The sequence below is a fragment of the Gymnoscopelus microlampas genome, assembly GCF_963454915.1.
Source record: "Gymnoscopelus microlampas genome assembly, chromosome: 20".
In the NCBI taxonomy this organism is placed as follows: domain Eukaryota; kingdom Metazoa; phylum Chordata; class Actinopteri; order Myctophiformes; family Myctophidae; genus Gymnoscopelus; species Gymnoscopelus microlampas.
Window position 1 is genome coordinate 44,758,552 of NC_139957.1, and position 24,000 is coordinate 44,782,551.

A 24,000-nucleotide genomic window follows, 5' to 3' on the forward strand; every position below is an offset into this window, starting at 1 on the left:
ACGCCGCTTGCGTCTCGACAGAAGGTGATCGAGAGCGGTCTCCATGACGCGTGGAATGCCGAGGCGGTCGACGTCCCTCATGGTGAAGTGCCGAACGCCCAGGTCCTCCAGGAACGCTCGCTCGCCGGGGTCCACATCCCGCAGGCCGACGTAGACCAGGTCCTGGGCGGAGAGACACGGCCGCATGAACTCGAAACCGGGGACGTCCCGCATCTGATCTCGCAGCTCTCTGAGCATGAACGCCACCGCCTGGCCGTGGAGGTTCCCCGAGGGCGAGGTCATCGGAGTGTTCAGGTCGGCGTGGGCGTCGACCCAGATGACGCACAGGTCGGGACGGTGCAGCGCGTGGCCCGCCACCGACCCGACGGACATGCTGTGGTCGCCGCCGAGCACGACGCAGGCGTGTCCGGCCCCGACGACGGGGCCGACGGCGCACGCGAGGCGGTAGTTGTCCCGGCCGACGGTGCGAGGGAAAGACGCGTTCATGAAGGCGTCGTCCCTCGTCGGCGGGAGGTGAAGGGAGAGATCGATGACGTCGACAAAGTCGCGAACGTGGTGTCCCAGCGCCGAAAGCCTCTCGATCAGACCCGCGTCTCTGATGGCTTTGGGTCCGTTTTCCACGCCTGCCCTTTTCTGGCCTTTGGAGAACGGAGCCCCGATGATTTCCACGGATTGTGCCGCTCTGCGCCGTCGGTCGTTTTGATCGAGGTGCGTGCCAATACCACCTTCTTGTCTGTGATCAACGGCTCTCCCTGGCTGGCTTTCAAAGAAGGGAATCGCTAACGATTGCAGTGCTCTTCGTTGTTGGCGGTGGTTGTGTTTGAGTTGCGTTCTGAGAAGATGAAGCAGTGATCCTCTCAAAGCCATTTTAACTTCTGATGGTTTGCGCCGCTATCCAAACCAAAACGGTTCTCCACCTTGTGAAATCCTACTCCGAGAAAATGACTGTGGAAAGACGCTACTCGAAGGAAAGGATAACCGGTTGTCTGAGTCTAGGTCTCACCGCAGTGATGTCCAATCAGAACTTAACCGAGATATCTGCCCCTGTGATTAAGAAGCAACTAGTATAGCCGAAGAATTATGAGTCCGGATGCTGAGTAGTGACGAGGGAGAGTCCTGATCAAAGTCCTGGAAATGGTCCTTTGATCATAAAATGTATCTTAGGAACTCGAGAGTCTTGAAGACTAGTCTTGAAGATCTGCTATAGTTGACTCCTGGAGACCGGTGACAGACTGCGACGACCCCTTCCTCTTTATAACGTTTGGCTGGATGCTCATGTCATCCCACTGACGTCACCACGACTCAGCCATGCCGTATATGGAGTTTCACCTCAGCATGATGTCAGCACTAGTTGTCTCCACCGGCTCCATATAGGGAGCTCCATATCAACCCTGCCCAAATATGAAGTTCCTCATAGCAACCAAAATTTTAGTTACTGGAGGTTCAGGTTACGTTGCACTGCTGATCCGACCGATTTGTCTGAGTCATAGTGTTGGGGGCTTTGTCAGAAACTGGTTATACCCATTATAACCGGTTTCTGATTAGTTAAAAAAAAATCACACCCTGTGTGAAGTGAGTGGTGCCTTGCTTAGCTTGGCTAACATGTTCAATCAGCCAAGCTAACATGTCCAATGTTAGCTTGGCTGATGGCACTGATGTCACTTTGAAACATGCAAACAATGTTTCAAAGTGACACACCTATTTATAGGGCTCTATTTCGTCATGCGTCTCGCTAGCCAATCAAAGCACATCCTTTCAACATATTGTCACGTGAAGCTTGACCAATGTTAGCTTGGTGGACACACGGACATACAGACATACATACATACATACGGACACACAGACAAAGCCACGTATAGGAGTGGTTGCCTTCGGCACCACTCAAAAATAGAGAGGGCACCAGATATCCCCTCCCATCGAATTGAATTGCTCACACAGCACATGGGCTGAAATCACCCCTTCTTTCGGGTTGGGAACTGTGGTGGGCAGGGCCTATTTGGGGCTTCTGCGATTCAGCCCCGTGCGCAAGCTCGTGAGTCGAGCCCATTGGTCGAAACCGTTTTCGCTCGTTCATGTACAGTGGCCCCGGCTGCAGTACCTATGAATGGCCAGCATGTCCAATGCGCTTCGATGCAACCACTGGGTTCTGGGGGCTTGGTTATACCCGTCTGTATGTGTCGATTTTGTGCCCATTTATGGAGATCCCTGTATCTGCCTGTCTACCTCAAGCCCCTAGGACCACAAGGGAGAAGTGAAGCCAAATGGACATGGTGGCCGATCATAGGTACTGCAGCTTATTACGACAAGCAGCCCCATATATGCACATGACCATATATGGGCATATAGCGGTCGGATCTGTTGCTCTGGACAACCGGATCTCCTTATATGCAAACATGGGTGTATCAGGTTTGTTTATGGTTATGTCTGAGTCATAGTGGCAAAGCTACTTATGGGCGTATCGGGTTTGTTTATGGTTATGTCTGGGTCATAGTGACGTGGCCATGGTTTAATATAGGATGAAGTAACCATGGCGATCTACCAAACAAACCATATGACGTGAAAGCCTTCGTTACAGATGGTGTATTAATCTGTTTGAGCTGAGGCAGTCTGTGAAAAAAGAAGAAGGGCAGAAATCCCCTGATGCAAAGCCCAACACACGGGTGTCAAATGAATAGAATTTAATTCTCTGTATTCTCCTACTTTACACGTTTCTTCAGTCTCACTGTCTGAAGAGCTGCAGGTCAAGACTTAAGTGCTCTGTAATTAGAAAAGATCTTACAAATTAATCTTCGACGTGGCGAACTGTACGACGATTATGTAAAGCCTGGTTAGTGGAGGCGCGGAGCGGGGCATGGCAGGCTGGTTAGTGTAAAGCATTAAGTGAGGATCGTTTAACCCTTTAAGGGAACCGGGAACGTATCGGTGGTATTTTAAAATTCTTTGGCTATTCAAAAATAGCAGATCTACAAGCTCATACAAGCTTGTAGATCTGCTGTTATTTTTTGGTGGTGTCGGGCGTAAGTCTTGTATTTTATGTAAAACTGTTACTTTTCACAAAAATGGGGGGGGAAAAATAACTTAGATGTTAAGTAGTTAATACAGCATCACAATAATTGTAACCACTTTATCCATTTATATGTTGGCCATTCAAACATAGCAGATCTACAAGCTCACAGTGTGTCACTTCGTGCCGCACAGCGAGCTTGTACATCTGCTATTTTTGAGAACTTTTGAAAAATATTGAAACATTGTTGAATTCTTTTAAAATAAATCTTCTCTCTTCTGGGGGTCCCTGGCACAAAACCTTTACATATGGGGGGTCCGCGGCCAAATAGAAATACATTTGGGGGTCCTTGACACGGAAATGATGATAAAAGAGACCCTCGTCCTCTCCCCCCAGACATCTGTTGTTTATATCTTCTTCTGAGGGTCTCGGAACATTAGTAAAAACGTCGGCGGTGGCCGATGAAATAATTAATTATTTGACTTCCAGTTGTGCGCCTATGTTTTCATTCCTACTAACAATATTTCTCCACGGAACACTAACACCATTTTATTTTATTTTTTTATCCCACGATTTTGTAACCCTTATTTTTCACCCAGTGCCAATTTTCGAAGTGATCCTGGGCGCTACACTCCCCTCACCAGCCTAGGGAGGCCAGGGCCGAGCTCATGCCTCCTTCAATGCATGAGAGCCAACTGACCTTCTTGTCACCTGACAGGGGGGAGTTTACCCGGTAGGACGTAGCGCGTGGAAGATACACGTTATTCCAACCAGTTCCCTTCCCCTGCATCAGGCGGATTACTACATGTTTTTGTGAGGGTATTAACTACCCTGAGAGACACGGAGAGAACACGCAAACTCCACACAGAGTAGGTCCTCACACCATTTCTCCCAAAGAACATGGATCGTTTTGGTTATAAGCCCACTTGTTTCTATGATAGAAGAACAAGTTAAAATGTGAATATCTTTCCGTGGTTTTGTCTGCTCCGAGGACGCTATTGTTAAATGAGTTTTGGTTTGTTTCCAGTGGGAAGCGAGCGCACAGATGTAAATCCCGCCCACTACATTTGATTGGGTAAAGCGCGGCCTGCTTCCTGATCCGAAGGCACACGCCCACTTGTGGGCCAACGCGCACACGTTCTGAACGCCCCCCCCCCCCCCCCCCCCCCCCGACAGATTCAGTAGCGCAGTTTCTGAATCTGTTCTTGAGAGATTACTCTACACCTGAGCCACTGCCGGCAAAACGAAATACACTCTTTCTGATGAGAACACATAATGGAGAGTGGAAAATGATATGTTCCATATCTGCCCTGGACTGAAAAGTGCTCATAATAATACATATGTTCCACTCTCTTTGCTGGACTGAAAAGTGCTCATAATGACATGTTACAGTTGTTCAGTCATCATCACCACCATTCATCATTCATTCATTCTCCACACAGCAGTACTTTGGAGCATGCCAGCCTTAACCACATAACCCATTCAATCCGGGAACGCATCTGCGTAATTTTTGGATGTCTTTGGCTATTCAGAAATAGCAGATATAGGCTACAAGCTCATAGCGCGGCACCGAGTGCTGCGCTATGAGCTTGTAGATCTGCTATATTTAGAAGAATGATGATTTTTTTTTGGGGGGGGGGGGGGGGGGCGGTGTTGGACACTGACCAATCCTGCACCGTGATTGGCCAATAGTCTACAATGCAGTCTACAACCCTAACCCTTCCACAGTCAATGCAAATCTATACTTTTGCAAAGTCAGCCAATCACATTACAGCTAGTGTCATCACCACTAGCTGTAATGTGATTGGCTGACTTTGCAAATTCAGGACTGTGATTGGCTAGCGAAACACAAGACACATGTGCAGCCCTATGAACAGCAGTATGGACTTAAAAAAAAGTCATTTATCCTTTTTTTTAAGTGAGTCATGTTGTGATGACCACACACCGCCCACTTCACACTGGGTGTGATTTTTAAATCTATGAATATGTTTTTAACTCAAATCTTTGCTTCATGGGGGGTCCCTGGAACAAAACATTTTCAGATGGGGGTCCGCGGGCCAAATGCATATCTAAAAATGTTTTCTAAAATCCTAACAGTATACGCTGCTATCAGTGGTGCTACATCTTTTCCATGTCAAGGACCCCCAAAATGATTTGTATTCGGCCGCGGACCCCCATCCCCGCCCAATTCAAAACATATATATAATTTATATATTCAAAGATTTGCACAAATATTCCACACTTGTAGATCTGCTATTTTTGAATAGCCAAAGAAATCTTAAAATGACACAGATGCGTTCCCGGTCTTAGAGGATTAAGGCCTATTTTATATTTTCTAAATATTTCAGAACACTCAATTTACACTCACAGATCAGCTTTTTTTCCTCCTCCCCCCTCTTTCACCCATAGAGACATGCCTCAAAAGACATGATGACAGGTTGACGCTAAGTTTACATTTTTGCCTGCAATCTTTAATTTTTAAAACAAAAAAAAAGAGTCATGAGGGCAGGGATGATTTTGAAATGCTGCGGCGGCTGCTGAAAACTGCAATCAAAAGTGGTGATGTTTTTCTACGACGCCCAGAAAAAGATGAAAACTCACTGTATATAATTATGTGCAGTTTTTGACACAGAGTCCTATAGACAGCCCTCGGAAAAGGGGCGTGCACTTCCGTTTATATTTATACCCCGACCCAGGAAAGGGGGCGTGGCTGTGGAAAGGGGGCGCACCTGTCAATGGTGCTATATTTCTGTAAGGCCACTAGATGGGGGCAGTGGGCCATCTGTGTCATGCACAACACGTACGCAGTCAAATTGGATTATGTTTATATCCAATTAATCCAATTAAGTAAATCCATTCATTTTGCACAGAGTTGCGAAGGAAACTAGGGGTGTGCCGATACACTAATTTCACGAAACGATACGATACGATATTTGGCTCACAACTTCGATACGATTTCGATACGATACGATACGCACTTTTTTTATTATGAAAATATATGGAGGAGAAAAAAAGAAAATGCAAACAAATAATTCTGTTTTTGCATTATTCAGACATGCAAACTTGTAGCTTTTCAGCTACAATAGCCGTTTTGAATCCAAATAGTATGACACCTGACCCGAAAAAAAAACATCACTGCAAAAAAAACAAGGTTTCCGGCTATGAAAACCGATGAATATGAGATGTAAATTCAGAGAATTGACAAGAATTTACAAGAGTTTTCCACTCGGAAAACTCAAAGTTTTGTGAGTCGGTAAACTCCTGTATGGTACCAAATTAAGTATGCGTGACCCCCTGCTGGGGTTGCTGCCAGAAAATCACACCTTCAGCCCTAACCTGGATTTCCACAATTTGGGAGGGGGGAGATCCCCCCTCCCTCCTCCCTATCTCGAGCAATGCTACTGAGCATGTGCAATAAGCCACCTATGATTGGCTGTGACGTAGGTGGGCATCCCTCCCTTATTTTGGGGGTCACATTGTGTGTGTGTGTGGGGGGGGGGGGGGGGCTCACAAGGTGACCCCCCTCCTAGGGATCTGGGGGGTGGTGGCCCCCAATACAGAATAAGGTCCCCATCACACAGTTCCCCTGTATCTCTAAGTATCTGTCTAAGAACATGACATAATGCAGAAAATACATGGCCTACATGAAATAATGCAGCACAGACATTAACTCCATTGTTATGGTATTTATTAGAAAAGGAAGGCACAGAAATAATAATCCTAAAATACAAATGTATCACTTTAAAATGGCAGACAGTGAGAAAAGTATTCCACATAAAAGTATCAATGCTGTAATAATATGTGTGAAGTCAGACTGGTAATCAATAGCCTACTTAAAGTAACAAAACAAGTAAACATACCCATTGAGCAGAATGTCAAGTAAAAAATGCATAAGAATATTAAAAAATAGGAGATCTATGGTCCATTTGTACACTCAGAGTTGCAGACCTGTAAGGGTCCATTTGGTTCCGTGTGTTACCGCTGTAGTTTGTCCTGGTGTATGTGTTTCTAGTTAACATGCCACACACTCAGAGCCATATCAAAGCTACTGGAATGAATACAAAATGGGCCACTGTTCATTTAATTCAATTTTGGGTTCCGTGTGCTGGTGTCTGTCGCCCGCCTCTTCTAGTCCTCTTCTTCCAAAGCCAATGGAGTTCCTTCATGTGGAATGCGTCACGTGAGCCACCCAACGAACGCCAACTGAGAGGGAGAGAAAGGAAATAAATTAGACAACGGTGGAGTTGGTACTTTAATAAGGACCCCCAATTTAACATGCATTAGGTCTACAGACCCTGTTAATGGCATGTCTATCTCTGAGACCCCAATTTATATAGTGAAATGTATGTTAATTTAACTCAGTGTGTAGAAACCCTTGATACATTGATCAGTTCCCCTCTTCTAATGCCTCACTGAATTTCCACACCAACACCAGGCCTACAATGTAACTTGTAATTTTCACATAATGTTCAACTATCATGACAGAGATTACAAGAGGGTTCAGGGATTTGTGGTAAAATAAATGCGACGTGCTGTGAGCTTGTAGATTGGCTATTTTTGGATAACTGTAGTCACACCCTTACCTTGCAAAACGTGAGGTCCAAGAGGTTCTTGAATGTGGTCACTGCCCTCACCAGGTCAAACAGCGCTGCGTCTGGAACATACAGACACAGGGAGAGTGTGTAAGTAATCGAACCGTTTTTTTTTAGTCAGGCTCTACTTTATACTGTTATGCTGTACATTACTTCTAGACTCATGTTAAACCTACCATGATTTTATAAGCTTGGTCATCACAGACGCTCCTCGGTCTCTTCATCCCCACTGCTGTGACGCAGGAAATGACAAGCAGAAACATCTGAGAAAGAAAGAAAATTAAAAAGAAAAGGAGAAGGGTTAGACACAATCAAAGTATCATGCTCCATCGCACAACTGCTTGTAGATTGGTACAAAACAGATGGATTAGACTAGTTAATACCTGGTAGAGAGAATTTGGACACACAAAGTGTTCTCATACTCCACAGGGAGGGTTGGACAGTTACAATTATAAGCACAGCAGCAACCCAGAACGCCACCTAAGAGAGAGAAGGGAGATATATTAGACAGTCAATAAAAGTAATATTCTAAGCATGACTGTGATGTTGTCATTTTAATGTCAGACACCCAGTTATGCATTTAAGCCCTAATTTAGTGGCAATTCTATCCGAGATGTTTTGCATCGAGTTGCATCGAGTCTGTGTGTCATGCAGATAAGGCGTGAACGGCCCAGTTTTAGCATTACTGTAGCTATAGAAATGTGTTGACGATCCAAGCGCCATTGTCCCATGGTGAATTTATTTTCTTTGTTAGGGGGAAAACTAGTCAGGAAAAAACTACAAACAGTAACATACTAATATCAATGCAGGGTCTTAACATTTTCTGGGGCCTGCATTTAGCTGCTAACCAGTGTTTAATAAAGTCATGTTTGTTGTTTTATTTTATGTAAAGGCTCAGGCAGCAACATCAGAACTCCACAATGAAAATATATAAACGTTGCCTTCATACCTGAGGAGAACTCCTGTTGTCAAAAATGGTACAGCTGGGTTCCATGATGCTAACCTGGAGGTTATGCTGTACAGAGAGAAAGAAAAGAGAGGGAAAAATACATTTAAGATTTCGGCTGTGGCATAAGATTGTAGATTGGCTATTTTCAGCCTTATTCTAGCCTTCAGCTAACATGAGCTCGGCAATCTATATAAATAAAATAAGTACAAGTATCCATAACAAAGATTTGCCTACCAATCCATCGATCAACAGTTAGTATCATAACTCTGTGACGTGATTAAAAGTAATGTGGGTAGCAACCAAGAAAAGTCTAGTCAGTTAGCTACAGTAGGCTAGCCAAGCTAGCACGCTAACATGTAAACAAACATGTCAAACATTTCTAAAACGACATATTTAGACTACACACAGCAGGCATACATCCACACAGATACAAAATAATAGTAGGTTAATATACTAACCTTTAAATTACTTTTCCCCGGAGGAAAATGATCGATGTATCAGCTGTGATTTTTCCCTCCGTCGAGAGAAGGGTCAGGGTGCTGGCTTGGTAGCAACCGGATGTCCTATCGTTGCTCACGGATCGGACAGTGTTGCCATGTCTGCTTATTATAAGCGACTTTGGGTTTGTTTGAAGACGCTTTGTGAGCTTGTACATCGGCTATTTTCAATATATATATATATATATATATATATATATATATATATATATACACAGTATATATATATATATATATATATATATATATATATATATATATATATATATATATATATATATATATATATATATATATATATATGTATATAGGCCATGTGGCCTATTAGTCGCCACATGACTATAGCCAATACACAGTTTTGGGCTTGTTTTCATAGACCTGGCTGCTTATTTCTCTCGCAAAATATGGCAACACTCTAGTCAGTCATTTGATGTAAGCATCCGTTGCGTATATCCGGTGTATACCGCCACCTACTGAACTGGAGTATATTGAGTCCCTGTAAGGCCTAAATAAAGCATGTTTAGTGCTAATAATGAATTATACTACTTGATAATAATAATAATAATAATAATAATAATAATAATGATATTGATAATAATAACAAGACACTTCATTATATAGATTTTGTTTTAAATAAGCAAATACATCAACTCTAAATTAGAATTAACAATGCAAGGACTAAATATAATAGCAACAGAATAAGAATAATAAAAACAACAAAGCTAAAAAAAACAACAACTGAGGAGCAATTAATCCTTGGAATTATTCAGTAGTACTATTATCAGTATTATTACTGAGGTCACCTTATTTTGTTTTGAACACTAAATAACATTAATATACACGATTACAAATGGCTTCAGGTTTAGGGGGGAAAATGGCCAAAAAAAAAACCTTTTTTTATAGTTTTACTTGTTGACTTTTTTGATAGTGTTTAATTTGGACTACTTTTTTTATATAGTTTTACTTGTTGACTTTTTTGATAATGTCATTTGTATATTTGGATTATCTCTGTGCCTTTTTCTAATAAAAAAAAAAGTCTTTACTGCATTATTTCATGTACATCAGGGGTCAGCATACTCAGATACAGCAGGGAAGCTGCCAAAATGTTCTTATTTCTTATTTGTGCAACTGTCATACGACTGTAGCAAAAATAAAGCTTTACAGACCCATACAGACAGACAGGCAGACAGACAGAGTTTATATAAATAGTTTTACGTTTCACTTTTTTAATGGTGTTGAATTTGTATATCTGGATTATTTCTGTGCTGTGATAGCAGTGAAAATGAAGTGATAGCAGTGATGATAGCAGTGATGTTCACCCAGTTTAATTTCAGGGACCCCAGTCCAATGGCATTTCTATCTTTGGGACCCAAATTCATCTTTATCTTTAATTCAAATCATTGTTAATTTAACTCTGAAACACGTACAACATACACGTTTCACAGGTCCATTTGGTTCCATGTCTATACACTTTTACTTACAGACCCATAAGGGTCCATTTGGTTCCTTCCTATCATTTAGCTGGGGACCCCCTGGAACGCCCTCAAGACCCATGGTGGTCCCTGGACCCCACTTCGAGAACCAATGGTTACAGAATGTATAGGGAATATTTTTTTTAAGCCCTTAACAAAAACATTGAAAAGTATAGTTTTGTTTTGTTCCATTTTTGCTTTGGTAATGGGGAAAGGGAGAGAGAGACCCCCTCTTTAAACAAAGAGTGAATTTGGATGTCAAAGGAAATGGCCAGTCTCCTGCTGGGTCTTTGTCTGGCAGAGGAACGGTAAATCACTGATTTCCAAAGTATATAGACGAATTTCACAGTAAACATTTTCAACTGTAAATTTCCAATGACGTACAAAAACACCAGCAAACTGCGGGTTCACTGAGCAACTGTAAATGCCCAAAAATGCCCGTTAATGCCTCTTTTCTTGCAGTGCATGTTGTCACTCTTTTCACTTCGGGGCCGTTTGCATGCCTGATTATTATGATTGTAAAAAAAAACACCCCTAGGAGGAACGTCTCTGTTCCACGCCACTGTGCAGCCAGCTAAAGCGCGGTCTATACTTCGTAGCACGATGGTGTCTCGCGGCAAGCATTATGCGAGATACAAGACCACCAATGTCACGGATGCGGCGCATTGTAAGCTTGTAGATCGGCTCTGTTAGCCGCAATACACCGTGGTACGACGACGCATATATCAGGCTACAGGCCATGACTCTCTGTATCTGCGTGTGTTTATTACGAGGAGCTACGCAGGAACACAGCTGGCTGTCAGAAGAAGAAGACACTCATGATTCGCCGGTCAATGTTTGCTCATAACAAAACGTTAGATATTGTAATGTTGTGTTACTTTATTTAATATCCAAACAGCTTAATATGAATAATTGTACAAATAATTATAATAATAATATTATCCTGGAGCAAGGTAGTGTGGCCGGTGATATTTTTGAGTGGTGCCAACCACTCCTATATCTGACTTTGTCCGTGTGTCCGTATGTATGTATGTCCAATAAACAAACATTGATGACAACATCAACACGGGGGTCAATACGGGGCTCATCAAAGGCACCACTCACTTCACACAGGGTGTGATTTTTTTTTTTTTTATCGGCCAATTCTATGTTTTATCGGTCAATGGCCGGTATTTACCGGCTAAAGGAAACCATGATATGGGCGTAGCGGTCAGATAGGCGGTTCTGGACAACGCCTATCGGACCGACTCACACTAGTAACCATGACGACCGGAGTTCTGAGTTAGTTGTACCCATATTTATATAGCCTGGGACCAGACGAATCTGCGAGTGCAAAAAAAAATTGCACTCTGCGATTTGGGTCTGTCATCGCTCAATAGAGAATCCATTTCCTGTTCCAGAAGACGTGGGGCACCAATCAGGGCCCAGTATTCGAATATGGACGTAATTGGTAGTTGGTTGTAGGTCTAACCAATTGCGTTGAGGGACATTGTTTTGATCCCGCCCCTTGGGAAACAAAACGTCCTCATGGAAGCACCAGACTCATATCCACGCAGTGATATAGTCTAGCTACGCCAGGCTAATATTTATATGGATCCTGGTATGATTTGTTTGGAGTTTGTAGATCTGCTATTTTTGCTATTTTTAAATTGGAATCCTGAAGAGTCATTTTTATTTAATTTCAAATGCATTTAGTTATACTTATGTTAACTTTATGAACTTAAATACAAATACATTGGACATACACAATACATTAGAATTGTAATACTAGTCATTAAGCTAATACAGACCGAAGTAATTAAAGCGGGTCATGTTTGTATGTTTGGAATTGTAACAGCTGAAATCAATAATACATCAGTATTCCAATATTAACCTGTGGGCCGCATTAAGTGAAGGTGGGGGCCGCCAGTTGCCCATGTATGTAGAGAATTCCTGTCTGTGGGTTTGCGATACAGATGTGTCTGTATAGAGTTGTCTTTTTTTTTGATATTCAGGAAAACTGATGCTTGTGTCACTGAACTCAAGAGTAAATAGTAAATGAAATGATAATCATGAAACTGTTTGAAAGTGTTTCTGCCGTGCCCGTCCACAAAATAAACAGGTCATCAATATAAACGCAGATATAAAAGAGTGTTGGAGTAGTATGGATTAAGGTTACATGCACCCAGAGTCTGATTTAGGTTTCGGCTCAGTTTTTTAATTTAATTTAGGTTAGATTTTTGGGTTAAAATAAGTGTTAAATAGCTCTTCTGATAGTACTCATTGCTATAGAGTGTTTGTTCAGTAACATGAGTCTCCATTTCTCTCCAGTATACCTGACGAAGGCCGGAGAGGCCAAAATGTTTTTATATTAATACATTATTATTTTTGGAGCCTTTTTGAAGACTTTTTAAGATTTTTTTCTTTTTTTTCTTTTCATGGATATTCATTCCCACGCAGACTGGGATGGAGATAATACCAACGGGGATGGCGATGCCAACAGCGAGGACGGTGATGCAGGCGACGCCGGCGACCAAGGTGATGATCACGGCGGCGTCCACCAACATGATCAAAATCCCAGTTTTTCTGCTACATGTCTTTTTTCTGCTACATGCCTGTACCCCCTTGCCATAGGGGGTACAGGGACCAACGTGCAGGAGGCCTCCTTCCTTCATGCACCGCCAGCAGAAGTGACAGCCGCAAATCGCGCACGTCATGTGATTGCAGCTCCCGTCGTTCCTCTTGCTGATGTGGGACGCGCAGCGAGGACATGGCCTGATGTCGTTGGCCGCGGCTTCAACCCTCTCCTCCGGCTCCCCTGCTGCTGCTGCTGCGTCACACGTCTGGTCGGGATGCCAGCGCCGCCTGCAGTGGTAGCAGAACTCCGTGCCGCAGCCCTCGCGGCCGCACGCGATCTTTGGACGGCGGCCGCGGGCGATGACGGGGTAGCCACAGTCGGGTGCGGGGCACCAGCGGCAGTCCGGATCGGCCGCCAGACGCCTCCTCAATCTGAACTCCTCGTGCTTCTGATCGAGGGCCCGGTCGCCGGCCAGGATCTTCCGGATGTCGTGTGGGTGGAAGCGCTTCGGGCACTCGGGGCAGCTGATCTCGACCCGGGACTCGGAGATCATGCTGCGAAGGTACTGACGCAGGCAGTCGGCGCACGTTTGGTGGCGGCAGGTCGCGATGTCCGGGAAACGGTCCGGCGCGTGCCACAGCAGGCACACCGGGCACTGCAGCAACTCTGATGGCGGGGTGGCTCCATCGGTGCTCGGTGGAGACATGTCGTTGGTGTCCAGGGTGACCTCGATGTGAGACATATCAATACAGCAACTCTGACCACAGGAAGGCTCCGTCAGTGCTTGGTCCAGCTATAACCTTTGGTGGCGATGTCAAGAGTCAAAGCTCAAAGGGATGTAAATATAGCCAGTGCTCTGACATCACAGCGACGTGGTCGTTTCTGATTGGTCAATCAAGGCATTAATCCTACTACTATAATTGAAATGACCTCCAAAAGTACGTCCGGGGTTGCTCAGCACAGGGTCACTCGATTTGCCTCCAAACTTGCCACAGACTGTTGATCAGTGCTCTGGCTAATACTTAGGCTTCTTTCCCCGCCTTCAATGTACTTATACATATTGCACAATTAATATAAATACATTTCAACATTTTAGCCACAGCAGCTTTCCTTCTTTTTGGCCGCAGCAACTTTATGTTGACCCCAGCCTACTGCGTATCTCCATATATGGCCAGTTGGATCACTGGTGCAACGTAGCTATGATGTAGCTGATCGGGCCTAGATGTGAGGGCCGCGAAGCAGCCCAAACCTCTAGTAATAATGAGAATAATAATGACACATTTTATTCATAACGCACTTTACATTATTACAAATCTCAAAGTGCTACAGGGTTTAAAAACATGGCATAAAAACAACATAGGTAACCAAACAATTACATGGGACCCAACTAGGCTAAACTAAAGGATCAAATTAAAACTAGGTAAAAACAGGGCAGAGTTTTTGTGTGAGGAGGGAGATCTTGTGTCCAGTCCTGAAGGTGATGGGAGCCAGTGAAGTCAACGGACGATGGGTGTAATACGGTCGTATTTTTTGCACTCTCATCTGGATCGTATACAGCGCTGTCTTGGATATACTGGGTTAAAGTACAATATTTGCCTCCGAGATGCAGTGGAAGTAAAAGTACCGAAAATTGGAAATAGTCCAGTAAAGTGAAAATACCTCAAAACTGTACTTAAGTACAGTACTTTAGTACATGTACTTAGTCACGTTACACCACTGTATAAAACACATACGAAACTGGGGGTCCTTGAAAATTCAAAAGGTTCAGAGTCACTGCACTAGAACTTAGGTAAGCTAATTGTGTTCCGACTGGGATAAACTATTCATATATTCACAGTTGCCCTTGGCACTCTGCTCCACATGGGAACAATTCCAGCTGTGGTAGAAATTGTCATTATTACCGATGTCCCCCGTGCACGACGGCACGTCACAGATGAAACCCAAAAGGTAGTATCACTGATTCCACTGTGTGCTTGCCTGTCACTGACTGATGTATGCAGCAAGGTTATCATCAAAATAACACCCCCATGGTTCCACCGGATCCCCCAGTGAAATCACTTTAAGACCTGGGACGCATCTGTGTCATTTTAGCATACTTTGGGCAAATCTTTAAATACATATATATATTTTAAAGTGAACATTTGTAACTCAAATCTTTGCTTCTGGGGGATTCAACAGTTTTTTGAAAAAATTGAGTTAATTTGATGCATGAGAGCTAACAAGCCCTCTTATCACCTGACAGGGGGGAGTTTCCCCGGTAGGACGTAGTAGCGCGTAGGAAGGAACACGTTATTCCAACCGGGTTCCTTTCCCCTCCATCAGGCGCCCCGGCTGGCCAGGGGGAGGCAGTATAGAGACCAGGATTACTGCATGTTTTTTTTTTGAGGGTACCGAGTCCTATATTCACCAAAATGCGAACGCAGATCGTTGTGTGGGCGGGGCTAACACATAACCTCTGTCCCCATGAACCCTTGGAGAGATAGTCTGGGAGACATCGGCTCAAAGCCTGGACAGCAGGGGCGCGGCCACTGCGTTCTGATTCAAATCAATAGCCAATGAAGAAAAGGGGGCGGGATCCACATGCAGTGGGTGTTGCATGTAAACAGGAGCGACGGGAAGCGGTCGCCATTGTTGTGTACTGCTGTTTGCCTCTCGTCGGACTGTTTAGACGAGTTGCACAGCTCTCAGACCGGTAAGAGGCGTGTCCGCTCAGATTCTGAGCGTAAGTTACATCCCGCCCACAAATACAGGGGTTTTGGCCCAGAAGTTCCTCGCCCCTCCCGTTTGTATGCGAGAGCTGGCGAAAACTTCTGGGAAGATTATCGGGGAGATAACGAGGCTTGTCTTAACTAATAGGTCATATACAATACAAAAGTCACAAACAATACAAAGAGTTAGGGATACAAGTTGAAACGCATAACCAAGATTATTCATCATGAAACAACAAAATAAAACAGTTCAATGCCAGTTCACATAGCACCTGGTCTGACCCTATAAGCTTTTTGAGTTGAGCAAAAAAAAACATGATTTTACACTTTGGCTGTTCAAAAATAGCAGATATACAGTATATCTGCTATTTTAGAAAAATCGTTAACATGTGTGCAAATCTTTGAATATATATGGTTTTAAAGCGAACATTTTGAACTCAAAAAATAATACAAAGAGTTGGGGATACAAGTTGAAACGCATAACCAAGATTATTCATCATAAAACAACAAAATAAAACAGTTCAATGCCAGTTCACATAGCACCTGGTTTGACCCTATAAGCTTTTTGAGTTGAGCGCCTCGTCTTTGAAGCCAGAGAGATATGACAGCAGTGGAGGGCTGTCTAATTAGAGGAGACAAAGATAATAAAGATGAAAAGTAATTGAGAGAGAGAGACAGACAGACATAGAGAGAATGTCAACATGGACAAGAGAGAGAGAGAGAGAGAGAGAGAGAGAGAGAGAGAGAGAGAGAAAGGGAAGGGTTTATCGTTGCTGTCGGACAGATACCTCGTATCTCCATATTCTAACTTTTTTCTTGTTTTTTTCGTAAATCGACGGCACTACTTGATCATACTACAGCTTCACACAAAAGCATCAAAAGTAGCAGATCTACAAGCTTGGAAGCATTCCGAGCTTGTAGATCTGCTATTTTTTTTTTTATAGCCAAAGTATAAAATAATGGTTAAAGTGGTTACACACGGATGCGTTCCCGGTTTTAATGGGCTGGCACTGCTTTTAACCCCATCCCCTACAAAATATACAAAACGTGTTCTCACTCTGTACACACAGAAGACGCTATGATCCGTAACACCTAAACTGCTGCAGGAGCTCCGTATGAAACACATGGTCAGTGTTGTGAATGATTCAGAGTCCCCGAGCTGCACGGTGACCACACACTGAATTAATGGGACGTTTATTAAAGGCTCATGTGGTGTTGTTTATGTTTATGCGCACGCTCACATTTCAACACAACACACACTGCATGCCTTAGAGACCTGAAGCTAATTCTACATGTCTCCTAAATCCCAACAGTTTTCTGAAAAACGTATGTTTCTGTATCAGTGGTGTTCAATCTTTTTCATGTCAAGGACCCCCAAAATTATATGTATTTGGCCGCAGACCCCCATCAAAATATGTTGTTCCAGGGACCCCCCAGAAGCAAAGATTTGAGTTCAAAATGTTCGCTTTAAAAATATATATATTCAAAGATTTGCACACATTTTCACGATTTTTCAAAAAATAGCAGATCTACAAGCTCATAGCGCGGCACTCGGTGCCGCGCTATGAGCTTGTATATCTGCTATTTTTGAATAGCCAAAGTGTAACATAATGCTTTTTAGCATGGGTTAAGCCTGTCTGTTGGAGCGGAGCTTATGACTGTTTCAACCACTGGCTGGTATTATCGTTGTTGTCGGGCAGAAAAAAACTCTTAACTTATCTCCATATTCTAACTGTTTGTGTTTGTCTGTTTTTCGTAAATTAAACGCCCTACTAGATCACACCACAGCGTCACACAAAAGCATCAAAAGTAGCAGATCTACAAACTCGAAAAGGTGACGCTTCCGCCGCGTTTCCAGCTTGTAGATCTGCTACTTTTGATGTTTTTGAGTTTGAACAGTTAACAGTAACAGTTTTGGACATACAGTATGAGGTTTCCACCCGACAGAGACGACGTTATAGGCCATTCATCACACACACACTTCACTAAACGCTCCATAAAATAGTGAATGCAGCCAGGTCTATGAAAACAAGCCCAAAACAAGCACAAAAGTTGCTTATATAAAGCTAATCTCTCAAGAACAGATTCTGCTCTGCGTTTGAATCTGTCGGTAGCCGTGTTGACGACCCGTACACATTGGTTACAAGTGGGCGTGCCATCATATCAGGACGCTTTACCCAATCAAATGTAGTGGGCGGGATTTACGTGTGTGCCGTTCCTTCCCCACTAGAAACAAACCGAAACTCATTTAACAATAGCGTCCTCGAAGAAGACTAGACCACGGAAAGTTAGCAGTGGCGTGCACAGACATTTTGAGGGGCAGGTGCTCAAGTAAATTATACTTTTTTTTGTTTACTTGGTCTGCTCTTTTTTCCCTCTACACCTATACCTCTTTGCCAAAAATGGGAGGCATGCGTTAATCCGACAGACCTTTTCTCCGACTATGTGGCATCCGTGTGCGGTTAGGGTTAGGGTGCGGGTTTGGTTCGGGTTTACTGTTTAATGTCGGAGCACTGCGCTGTCGGAGGAATGCGCTGTCGGACTAACGTATTGCACCCGCCAAAAATAGCCGATCTACAAGCCCACAACGCCTCGCAGCGCGAGGCGTTGTGGGCTTGTAGATCTGCTGTTTTTTGGCTAAAGTTCTCCTCAGAAAAGGGATGCTAGGTTTCGAGTGGTTACGGTAAAAAGAAAAATCATATCACATAAAGATTTGGCGGACCCCCTGTTGAAGACCCTGCTGTAAACTGGGGAAAAAAAGGGAAAAAGGGCACTTCTGGTCAAGAGGGCAAAGGGCAGGTGCTCTAGTACCACCTAGAGTCTATCTGTGCACGTCCCTGAAAGTTAGTAACATTTTAACTTGCTCTTTCATCGTAGAAACAAGTGGCCTTATAACCAAAACGATCCGTGTTCTCTGGGAGAAGTGGTGTTAGTGTTCTGTGGAGAAATATTGTTAGTGGGAATGAAAACATAGTCGCACCACCCGGAAGTGGAAGGCTGACCAAAAACCCCAGTTTCCTTGCGCACGGGTGCTTCGTTGAGCTTCTCCCAGAGCCAAGTGAATAAGTAAAAACAGCAGAGGGCGCTGTTTTTCCTTTTTATTTGGCGATGGGTTCCCAGATTGATAAACAAACAGTAAAAGTGAAAGTGAGTGAATGAAGAGGAGGGCTTGCTGTTAATAACCGTGGATATGGATTGTATAAAGTCACTACATCGCGACAGACAGTGGTGAGTAACATTGTTTATAAGACAACTAACATGAGCAAAATAATAATGATTTGACGTGCGGTCGGCGCGGATCTATAAATAGGATGATATCATTAATGTGGTTGGATGGCGGATGGATGGCGCATCTCTAACCTAAGGACAGAATAATGTAGACTCACAGTAGCCTCGCGTAGCCAGACTATATCACTGCGTGGTTATGACTCTGGTGCAGTTAGACCTACAACCAACTACCAATTACAGTCTCCCATATTTGAATACTGGTCCCTGATTGGTCACCCCAGACTTCGGGGAGCAGGACATGGATTCACAACGGAGCGGTGCCAGACCCAAATCGCCACGGGCATTGTTTTTTTTGCACTGGCAGATTCGTCTGGTCCCAGGCTAGACTCACAGCTCATATATCAGTCTGAACTTTTCTTTTTCCGTCTGTTTGTTTATTTTAGGCAGGATGCTAACATGTCCGTCGAGGCACAAAGCTCTCCTCTGGACCGACCAAAAGACATTTTCAAAAACCTCGGGAACGCTGCGAAGAAAATGCCAAACAAAGCCGACTACGGACAGAAGACAGATGTTTCTAATAAGAGGAGATAGAGACAGAGAGATGGACGGACATATGGACGGACGCAGGGACGACAAGAATAACAACAGAAGGCGAGCGTGACAGAGACGGAGGAGGGGAGGGAGAAAGATAAAAACATTAAAGTAATCTGCCGAACGGAGCCATCCAGAGCTCCCGTTTGTCCCGTGAAAGACGGATGGAGGCCATTTGTCACCTGGCCAACAGAGAGGAACCCATGGCTTAATACTCTATGACTTTGTTTTTCACTTCTTCTACTACTCCTCCTGGCCATGTCCTACCATGTGATGCATTAAAAAACAATCTAGCACACCGCATGCAATATATCTATCTCTGAGAGAGAGAGAGAGAGAGAGAGAGAGAGAGAGAGAGAGAGAGAGAGAGAGAGAGAGAGAGAGAGATTATCTAATCAGCATGCAGTGCATCAGCTATCTCCTCTGTCTGTCTGTCTGTCTGTCTGTCTGTCTGTCTGTCTGTCTGTCTGTCTGTTGACACACTCACCTCAGTCACTGGCGGGCGACCCAAAGAAAAGACACTTTATTGGGTAAAGGATGTATTGAACCCGGTTTACTGTGCAAGTGCTGACATGTTTACCCTTGCCTAGCCTGCCTGCTTGCTCAGGGGATAAATGGAATGAAAATTATATTAGAGTTATATTTCCTCTAGCGCCATCCTCTGGCCAAAATATCAACTGCGCGTGCACACACACACACACACACACACACACACACACACACACACACACACACACACACACACACACACTCTTCTGGATGAACTCTGCCCAGCCTCGCTTTTTTGTAAAGCATGTGCATGTCAGTAAACTGCAGATAAAAAAAAAAAAAACGTACTTCCTGTAAGAGAGCATTATAACTTGTTTTATCTTTGCCAACCAGTGGCAAGAACATTTCCTGAGGCCTGGCAATATTAACAGCACCTTAACCCTTTAAGACCGGGAACGCATCTGTGTCATTTTAAGGTTTCTTTGGCTATATAAAAATAGCAGCTATACAAGCTCATAGCGCGGCACCGAGTGCCGCGCTACGAGCTTGTAGATCCGCTATTTTTTTTGTTGTTGAAAAATCGTGAAAATGTGTGCAAATCTTTAGTTTGAATATATATATATATATACTTTTTTTAAAGCGAAAGTTTTTAACTCAAATCTTTTCTTCTGGGGATTTCACAAATGTCTTCTAAATCCTAACAGTTTTTTGTTCCTAATTTTTTTTTCTTATGTTGCTATATTATCAATGGTTTTCAAACTTTTTTCACGTCAAAGACCCCCAAAACAATAAGTATTTGTCCGCGGACCCCCTCCCATCTAAAACTATTTTGTTCCAGAGACCCCCCCCCAGAAGCAAAGATTTGAGTTAAAAATGTATATAAAAGATTTGCAAAAATGTTCACGATTTTTCAAAAAAATAGCAGACCTACAAGCTCGTAGCGCGGCACTCGGTGCCGCGCTACGAGCTTGTAGATCTGCTATTTTTTGAATAGCCCAAAGAAATCTTAAAATGACACACATGCGTTCCCTTCCCGACCGTAAAGAGTTAAGCAGTGTGGTGGTGTGTACCACCGATTCTCCCGTCACTCTCCTGGCTGTAGTGCAAACTGCCCCGACACTACTTAGGATGTCTGGGGAAATGTGATTAACAGTCAAGTCTGTGGTCATTGGATATCAAAAGTGAAAACATGCATCTCAGGCCTCAGGCTCTGGATAGAAAGAAAAAATAACTCTTGTATATGTTATGGTCTGATTACCAGCTGTCCGCCCTGAGATTGGGAGGTCAAGGGTTCAACTGCCGGCCGGCCTGGTTCATGCCAAAGACTAAAAATGGGACTCAACAGCGGGACCTGGACCCCTAGGGGGGGTGCTCAACAAATCTGTGTATGAAAGTGACTTCATTTATTTACTTTTTTAAAAAAAAAGTTAAAAGATCTGTAAACAAACAAAATATGAATTTATACACAGCACTGATGACACTTTGCTGTCAAACAGGTCTATGAAGCTGTCTATGAAACAAACACACACACACACACACACACACACACACACACACACACACACACACACACACACACACACACACACACACACACACACACACACACACTAACAATAGATGCAAAAAAAATAAACCTTTGTGTATTTTCATATAAAAAGTCCATAAGAAGCCAATCTTAATTACTTCCTGTAAATGAAAACGTGCTGCGTGATGACATAGATACACTTTCATGAACATAAATTAATCTTGATTTTGTTCACCTGTGTGAGTCCCGTAGCTGCACGTTCCTCCAAACACGTTCTGTAATTTGAATTACAGAACTACTCCGTTTTGAATCTCAGTCAAGATGACGTACAGACGGTGTATTACTCATTGTAAACTTAATCAGCACACTAACATATGTATCTGAAAACATTTAGAAATATAAGCAACTTGGTTAAACAGACATTCTGCACGATGTCCGTCTCTCTCTCTCCCTTACAAACAATAACACTGCCCACCATGTGAGTGAGGTTCTACCGTGCCATAGCCTGAAGGGATGGAACCTTCTGATTGGTTTGCGAGGCCATTTCGGACTGAAACCTAAAATCGAAATCATTGCACTGGCTTTTTAATCTGCAACACAATGTTATGCAATATGGTCTTTGTTTCATCTTTCTCTCTCAGGTAAGGGGTCTCTGGCCTGAAAAGAAACGTTGAAGACCCCAGAACGTTGGGTAAATGTGAAATGAACCAATGCTGAAAAACGGCATGGTCCATTTCTCACCTAAAATGAAGTATTTTCTGGTAACAGACATGTATCTCTCAGGTCTGCAGTCTCCCCGTTCTCCACCCGCCTGCAGCATATCTTTGTTGTTGGGCAAAAAAACTCTCATCTCCATATTCTAACTTTGTGTTTTTTTCCTGTCATTTAACCCATTCAGACCTGTCATTTTAGATGTTTAACCACCATTATTGTATACTGTTAGGATTTAGAAGACATTGGTAGAATCCCCCAGAAGCAAAGATTTGAGTTTCACTTTAAAAAAAACTATATATTCAAAGATTTGCACACATTTTCATGATTAAAAAAAAAATAAGAAAAAAAAGCTTATATGAGCTTGTACTGTATATCTGTTATTTTTGCCAACGTATAAGATAATGGTTAAAGTGGTTAGAATCTAAAATGACAGATGGTTTCCCGGTCTTCATGGGTTAATGTGTCACGACCACGCCCACGCCCCCCATTCCAGAGGTCCTCATCTCCAGCCTATTAACTGTACACACCTGTTCCTCGTTAGTCCACTCCTATATATACCCCCCTCTTCCACTCTGTCAGCTGGCAGTATTGTTTGGCTCTAGACTCTAGCAGCGCCACACAGTCCCGTCCGTGTTTGCCCTTTCCCACTTGTACCTTTGTTGGACTTCTTTAACTTCTGAAGCTGATTCTACAAATGTCTTCTAAATCCTAACTATTTTCTGAAAAACGTACATTTCTATATCAGTGGTTCTCAAACGTTTTCATGTTAATGACCCCCAAAATGATATTTATTTGGCCGCCGACCCCCATCTCGAAATATGTTGTTCCAGGCACCCCCCAGAAGCAAAGATTAGAGTTAAAAATGTTCGCCTTAAAATTATATAAATATTAATTTGCACACATTTTCTCGATTTTTCAAAAATAGCAGATCTACAAGCTCATAGCGCGGCACTCGGTGCCGCGCTATGAGCTTGTAGATCTGCTATTTTTGAATAGCCAAAGTGTAAAATAATGCTTTTTTTAGCGCAAATCAAAAAGTGACACAGGTGTGTGTCCCAGGTCTTGATGGGTTAAACACCCTTGAAACCTGTGCCTGCGTTCAAGAATGTCATTATGTCATACAAGAGTGTCGCCCAAAAGTAGCGAAAATAGCTGATCTACAATTGATCTGCTATTTTGGAAACATGGTTCCTTTTCTCCATTTCTTGACGGGTATAACAACAGTTTTGGACTTACAAGGTTTCCTCCCGATAGCGACGCTATAGATCAGGAGATCAACTGCTTCATGCTCTCCATCACACGGCGTATATTAAACATTATACGGCACAATTACTTTTCATTCACAGGTGTAAGGGACAGTGAGAGAGAACAGCCTGTTTTATCACCCTGTTCAAGATGAAGTATAAATAGTTACAGCTCTGAGATCTTTAGTCACATACTTTCATCAGGAGGATTTTTTGGTATTTTTTTTTCAACTTTTGAGATGTACAACCGTCCATTATTTATTGGGCATTTGAGCCACAGAACCACCGTTTGATGAGATTTAGACTCAGACCCAAAACGTACAATATTTTGTTATTGTTGGATACGATTTTGTCCACAATTCCATCCATGCTGTATTGATGTTGGTACCAATAGGAGAGATAACAAGCAAACGTTGATCAAAATAAC

General features: G+C 43.2%; 2 protein-coding genes across 2 annotated transcripts in view; one reads left to right on the forward strand and one right to left on the reverse strand.

Annotated features, from left to right (window-relative positions):
• The window catches only part of LOC311036901 (arginase-2, mitochondrial-like), a gene marked incomplete at both ends in the record, with an annotated part of 1,122 nt that extends 255 nt beyond the window's left edge, over positions 1 to 867 (reverse strand). The window contains one exon of the mRNA XM_084045911.1: positions 1 to 867. This exon is cut by the window's left edge and continues 255 nt beyond it. Coding sequence (XP_083902037.1) covers positions 1 to 867 — 867 coding nt within the window.
• LOC311036847 (CD209 antigen-like protein D) overlaps positions 1 to 24,000 on the forward strand; it is a 580,951-nt gene that overhangs the window by 143,701 nt on the left and 413,250 nt on the right. The gene's annotated exons all lie outside the window — the stretch shown is intronic.